General features: G+C 43.0%; 1 protein-coding gene across 1 annotated transcript; it reads left to right on the top strand.

Annotated features, from left to right (window-relative positions):
* Positions 1-1,148: 1,148 nt before the first annotated feature.
* On the top strand, positions 1,149-1,874 carry LOC307066517 (putative acidic leucine-rich nuclear phosphoprotein 32 family member C; the record flags this gene model as incomplete). The annotated part of the gene is made up of 1 exon (XM_079723696.1): positions 1,149-1,874. One exon carries the CDS (start codon positions 1,149-1,151, stop codon positions 1,872-1,874), a length of 726 nt encoding a protein of 241 aa, XP_079579822.1.
* Between the last annotated feature and the right edge of the window lie 5,267 nt (positions 1,875-7,141).

Here is a 7,141-nt window from a genome sequence, read left to right on the forward strand (position 1 = left end):
TGAGCCCACGCACCACAACTACTGAAGCCTGAGCACTCTAGGGCCAGTGCTCCACAACAAGAGAAGCCACCACAATGAGAAGCCCACGCACTGCAACGAAGAGTAGCCCCCGCTCGCCGCATCTAGAGAAAGCCCGTGTGCAGCAATGAAGACCCAACGAAGGCAAAAATTAATGAATTAATTTTTTTTAAAAAGGAGAAAAGATCTCAAATCAGAACAAAAGAGATAAATAATAAAGATAAGACCAGAGATAAATGAAATATAAAATAGGAAAACTACATAAAAATCAAAAAAGCAAAAGTTGGTTTTTTGGAAGGATGAACAAATTGACACTTAGCTAGGCTAAAAAAAAAGAAAATATTGAATTAAAATCACAGACGAAAGAGGAAAAACTGTAACTGAATCATAGAAAATTTTAATCACTATTAAAAGAGAGTACTATGAACAATTTTATGCCAAAAAATTACATTACCTAAAAGATACGCGTAAATTCCTAGAAAAACACCCTACAAAGATCTAATCACAAAGAAATAAAAAATGTGAACTGAGTCATACCTGGAGAGATTGATGCAGTAATCAAAAACCTGCAAGGCGAGGATGATTCAGCGCAAAAAAAATCAATCAATACACCACATTAATAGAATGAAAGAAAAATAACACATGATCATCTCAATTGATGCCAAAAAAGCATTTGACAAAATTCAAGGACATTTAAAGATAAAAACACTCAGTAAATTACCTCAGTATAATAACAGCTAATATTAAAAGCACATAGCCAAGGTGCCTCTCCCCGCCCCGTCCTTGGTGCGCTGCGGCCACCGTGCCCAGCGAGCCCAGCGGAGCCACCCGTGCCACGTCACCGGTTTAATCGCAGTGCAGGGCCGCGGCCGGGGGCAGTGGTAGTGAGACCAGCGCTGCGCCCCAGCCCCCTTTTCCCTCCATGGTTTCTCTCCGCTCCTGTGAGTAACCTGGCTCCGGGGGCTCCGCTCGCCTGCCCGCACGCCGCCAACCACCCGGGACCGCGCCGCCGGGCACTGCTGCTAGCAGACCCCTTCTGACCGCCCTCTCGCTGCGCAGGCTGGGACGCCTCTCCCCACTACGCCCCCCGCCGCGGAAAGTTAAGTTTGAAGAGGGGGGAAGAGAGAAACATGGACATCAGGAAGAGGATCCACCTGGAGCTGAGGAACCAGACCCCCGCAGCTGTTCGAGAACTTGTCCTGGACAACTGCAAATCAAATGATGGGAAAATCGAGGGCCTAATGGCTGAATTTGTGAACTTAGAGTTCCTCAGTTTAATAAATGTAGGCTTGATTTCAGTTTCAAATCTCCCCAAACGACCTAAACTGAAAAAGCTTGAGCCCAGTGACAACAGAATCTTTGGAGGTCTGGATATGTTAGCAGAAAAACTTCCAAATCTTACACATTTAAACGTAAGTGGAAATAAACTGAAAGATATCAGCACCCTGGAACCTTTGAAACAGTTGGAATGTCTGAAGAGCCCGGATCTGTTTAACCGTGAGGTTACTAACCTGAATGACTACCGAGAGAGTGTCTTCAAGCTCCTTCCCCAGCTCACCTACCTGGACGGCTACGACCGAGAGGACAGTGAAGCCCCTGACTCAGATGCCGAGGGGGATGGTGTGGATGAAGAAGAGGACGATGAGGACCAGGGGGAGGAGGAGGATGGTGAGGAAGAAGAGTGTGAGGATGAAGAGGATGAAGATGAAGTCAGTGGGGAGGAAGAAGGTGGACATGATGGAGAAGCTGATGAAGATGAAGATGAGGAGGAGGAAGATGAGGAGGAAAAAGAGGAAGAAAGAAGGAAAGGTGAAAAGAGGAAGAGAGAAACAGATGATGAAGGAGAAGATGATTAAGACCCCAAATAACCTGCAAAAAAAGAACCGTTCAGGATTGGTTGGACTGCTCACATGGATTTGGTAGCTGTTAAAAAAAAAAAAAAAAAAAAAAAGGGAGCTGTGATACAAACCCCAGGACACCCACCCACCCAAAGAGCCAAAGAATAGTTCCTGTGACATTTAGTCCCTCTTGGAAATCCACCACCAAGCTTGGGGACTTCACCCCAACAGTATTGTAAGCATTGTTAGGTTTTCGTGTAAGACTCTTGCTGTAGCGTGGATAGCTGTGATAGGTGAGTCAACCGTCCGTAGCTGCCAGTTACACTGAGATTGTAACAGCATTTTTACTTTCTGTACAACAAAGAAGCTTTGTAAATAAAATCTTAACATTTTGGGTCTGTTAAAAAAAAAAAGCACATAGCTAACATCAAAATCAATGGTAAAAGATGAAAGCTTTTCCTCTAAGGTCAGAAAGAAGGCAAAGAAGTACACTCTCTGCACTACTATTCAGCAACGTACTGCAATACCCAGCCAGAGCAATTAGGCAAGAAAAATACAGAAGTAAAGTTATCTTTTTTTTGCAGATGACAAGATCTTATATGTACAAAACCATAAAGATACCACAGAAAAATGTTATAAATAAAAAATGATATTAGAAAAGTTGCAAGATATAAAATCAACACCAAAAAAATCACTGCTTTTCTATACACTCAAAATGAATAATCTGAAAGGAAACAGACAATCATTTTTACTATAGCACCAACAAAAAAAACACTTAGTAGTAATTTAGCCAAAGAGATGAAAGACTTGTACACTGAAAACTACTAAACTCTGCTAAAAAATAAACAGAAACACATCCCCTACTCATGAATTGGAAGACTTAACGTTAGAATTCATATGGAATTTTAAGGGATTCCAAGTAGACAAAATACTCTTGAAAAAGAAGATGGATGCCGTGCTGTTTTAGATTTCAAAACATATTAAAAAGCAAAATAGCATGGCATTGGCATAAACAGATATTTAAACAAATAAACCAGGGATTTCTCTGGTGGTCCAGCAGGTAAGACTCCGTGCTCCCAATGCAGGGTTTGATCCCTGGGCCAGGAACTAGATCCCACATGCATGCCACACTAAGAGTTCGCATGCCACAACAAGGAAATCTGCATGCCGCAACTAAAGATCCCACATGCCACAACTAAACATGTCGCAATGAAGATCCCGCGTGCCACAACAAAGACCCGGCGCAGCCCCAAAATAAATACATAAATTAAAAATAAATAAATAAATAAAACAGAACATTCAAAAATAAACCCCTGCACATATGCCAACTAATTTTTGACAAGGATGCTAAGACTACACAATGCGGAAAGGACAGTCTCTTCAACAAATGCTGCTGGGAAACTGAGAATCTACCAGCAAAAGAATGAAGCTGAAACATTACCTGCATCAAACTTAAAAAACCTTCTGTATGTCAAAGGACACAGTGGGTAGTGTGGAAAGACAACCCCCAAGGAATGAAGGTGATGAAGATGATTTAAAGAATGTCTAAGTGTCAGAGACTGAGGTTGATTTCATAGTTTAAAATCAGTGATAGAATAAAACACCGTCTATCACTGATGTCTCTGGACTTTCCATTCCATTCCCAATGATTAAGACTTTGAATGAAGTACACTCATTTAGCTTCAAGTGTACTAAAACAGTCAGAACTGATCTCCCCTTATTGGTCTATGTTCTAGATTTTACCAGGTACTGGTACATATTACTATGTGACTTCCACGTGCAGCTTCTTTATCAGGGTTTACAGAGAGTGGGCATTGCATCCAGATGGGGCCCCTAAGCAATCCCTGCTGCCCAACAGTACTGACACGGTGTCTCCAACTCATGGGTGTGAAGCCCTGCCCAGGATTATGCCTAGTGGAGACTCTAAGTGGAGATGACAGGCCCTAGGGGAAGTCCCCAGGTGAGTGTGAATGTACAGGTGTCAGGCTCAGAGTCAGAGATTACCGAGTCCAAAGAAGGGCATTTCAGGAAGGACAGATAGAAGAAACAACTGAGAAAATGACTTTACCTGAGAAAGAGTCATTTCTGACTCCAGTTCTTTCCTCTCCCTCCTCTTCTGAGTTTCTTCCTCAGACAACGTGAGTCTTTAGAGGTTGACCTTGAAAGTTGAAAACAGGATGTTTAATGCTCACAATCAACACACCCCCTTCCTGAGTCACAACCACACACACAGGGAAGCCCTCAGCATGTGGAACAGACAGTCCTCTGCTGCCACTGTCCCAGGAGGGGCTCAGGACAGTAAACTCCCACACAGAGACCAACAGGTGAGTTTCCCCACACTTCTCTTCAGATCAGGCTCCCTTCCTGGTGAGGTCCTCACGTACCCAGCAGCAGTGGGCACCTCAGCTGGACCCGACGATCCCCTGCAGGTCACAGACCAGCCCTGATCCATCCCTATGCAGAGCAGAGCCCTCACCCTCAGCCCAGATCTCGGCCCTCGGGAATGGGGGGACCTGGAGCCATGACGCTCAAATGGATACAAATTAGAATCACCTGGGGAATTCTAAATATTACTGAGGCTGGGCCAAACCTCAACTATTTGAAGGGGAATATCTGGTCAGGGGACACAAAACATATGTGCAAAATGCCTCAGCAATCTAATGTGACGTCTGGGTTAAGCACCACTCAGAGGAATCAAGCCCAGCACACCTCTCACTTTCTTTGTCTTTTCCAGCTTTACTGAGGTATAACTGACTAATGAAAATGGTATATATTATATATATGGTGTACAATGTGATCATTTGACAGGCATATGCAGTGTGAAATATTTATCACAATCAAGGAATTAACATATCTATCAACTCACAATTACCATTTTTCATGTCTGTGAGGTGAGAACACTTAAGATTTACTCTCGGGACTTGCCTGGTGGCGTGGTGGTTAAGAATCTGCCTGCCAATGCAGGGGACACGGGTTCGAGCCCTGGTCTGGGAAGATCCCACATGTAGCGGAGCAACTAAGCCCATGCGCCACAACTACTGAGCCTGCGCTCTAGAGCCCGCGAGCCACAACTACTGAAACCCACGCGACTAGAGCCTGTGCTCCACAACGAGAAGCCACCACAGTGAGAAGCCCATGTACCACATCGAAGAATAGCCCCGGCTCGCTGCAACTAGAGAAAAGCCCACGTGCAGCAATAAAGACCCAATGCAGCCAAAAATTTTTTAAAATTAAAAAAAAGATTTACTCTCGCCAAAAATTTCAAGTATTTAGTAGCACAGTATGATTAACTATAGTAATCACACTATACATTACTCTAGAACTTACTCATTTAACAACTGGAAGTTTGTACCTGTTGACCCACATCTCCCAATTTTCCCCACCCCCATCCCCTGGTAACCACCATTCTACTGTCTGTTACTAAGAATTTGACTTTTGCAGAATCCACATATAAGGGAGACCATACAATATCTGTCTCTCTCTGTCTGGCTTACTTCACTTAGCATAATGTTCTCTACACTGATCCAAGTTGTCATAAATGGCAAATCTCCTTAATTTTTATGGCTAAATATTTCACAATGTTTTCATTACCCACTAATCTATCAGCAGACATTTAGGTTGTTTCTATACCTTGGCCGTTGTGAAATATACACATATGCAGTAACGCTCATGTGAGTTTGGGTACGTTCTTCAATATACTGCTTTCATTTCCTGTTTTTGTTTTCTTTTGTTTTTGTTTTTTTAGATATACTATCAGAAGTGGGATTGCTAGATCCCGTGCCTGTTCTATTTTCAATTTTTTAGGAAATTCCTTACTGTTTTTCACAAAGCTGTACCATTTACATTGCCACCAACAGTGCACAAGTGTTCCCCATTCTTGGTATTTTGTGTGCAGATGCGTGTGTGTGCATGCCCTCTTCATCATGAATGGATGGGTTTTGTTGGAAGACGGTTTCAGGTCATTTGCAGAGAACGGTCAAAAGGGACCTGAGGGAAACATCTTGTCACCTCATAGCTCACTCTTTTACCAGATCACACAAAAAGGAAGAAAAAAGACTAATAGAGTAACTGGTTAAACTAGGTTTTGACGGTTAATATAAAAGATCATCGACATCTTTACCAAGTACTCATCAAAATAATCTAAGATAAAGAGGAAGAAGCACACAGATATCGAATAAACCTCAAAAAAAATTTAAAGGGAAATAATTTGTGAATTTTTTAATCTAATAATTCTGGTGTCAAAGATTAAAAAATGAGAATATATCATAATTAGAAAAAAATGATATGACTTGATTATAGAAGACCAGCAAAGGTTATTTCAGAAGTTAATAATTATTTATAGGAAAGTAGAAATTGAATACACTAAGATTTATTCCAAGCTACAAAAAGAATTAAATATAAAGAAAACAGCAAGAAAAAAGTAAATCCGGGGGCTTCTCTGGTGGCGCAGTGGTTGAGAGTCCGCTTGCCGATGCAGAGGACACGGGTTCGTGCCCCGGTCCAGGAAGATCCCACGTGCCGCGGAGCGGCTGGGCCCGTGAGCCATGGCCGCTGAGCCTGCGCGTCCGGAGCCTGTGCTCCGCAACGGGAGAGGCCACAACAGTGAGAAGCCCGCGTACCGCCAAAAAAAAAAAAAAAAAAAGTAAATCCGGTACAACCCCCCCCCCACATTTAATGTTCCTTTAAAAAGGCACCATGTAGTGACAGAGTCAGTCACTTCTCGCTGCACGATTCCTGTCCATAGTCCTCTACCCCGTGTTAGGAAAAGGGAAGGGGGTGACCCACAACGGAGTGACGTCACTACCCGCTGGCTGAACAGGGCTTGCAAATGCAAGTTACCTTCCATTACAAATAATTACAAAATGCACAAGCCCTGTGCACATGAGTTCTGCACTTCTCATCCTTATCTGTATAAACAAAAAAGTTTTATTTGTATTAGATTCTAAAGCCGCAAATCAATATATTACACCTTAATCACCCATATCCAAACAACTCACCATCCATCTGGATCCAGTTCCCCCCCTCTACCTGCACTACTATGTGCTTCCATGTCATTCCGTTTATATATCTCTGTATTTCATTCTCTGTCTCTTTCTCCCCTCCTATTTCTTCCCTCACTCCCGTCCTGACGCACCCTGCAACTTATTCCTCTTGTTCTTCGTTCTCCTCAACGTTTCTGATTGCCCGAAACCTCCATATATTTCTTCCTCTTTCTTTCTCCATTTCTGCTCCCTCTCTGTCCTCGGGTTACACCCCTTCTACCCCTGTCGCCTTCCCTTTGACTT

The sequence above is a fragment of the Hyperoodon ampullatus genome (assembly GCF_949752795.1).
Source record: "Hyperoodon ampullatus genome assembly, chromosome: 18".
Lineage (NCBI taxonomy): Eukaryota > Metazoa > Chordata > Mammalia > Artiodactyla > Ziphiidae > Hyperoodon > Hyperoodon ampullatus.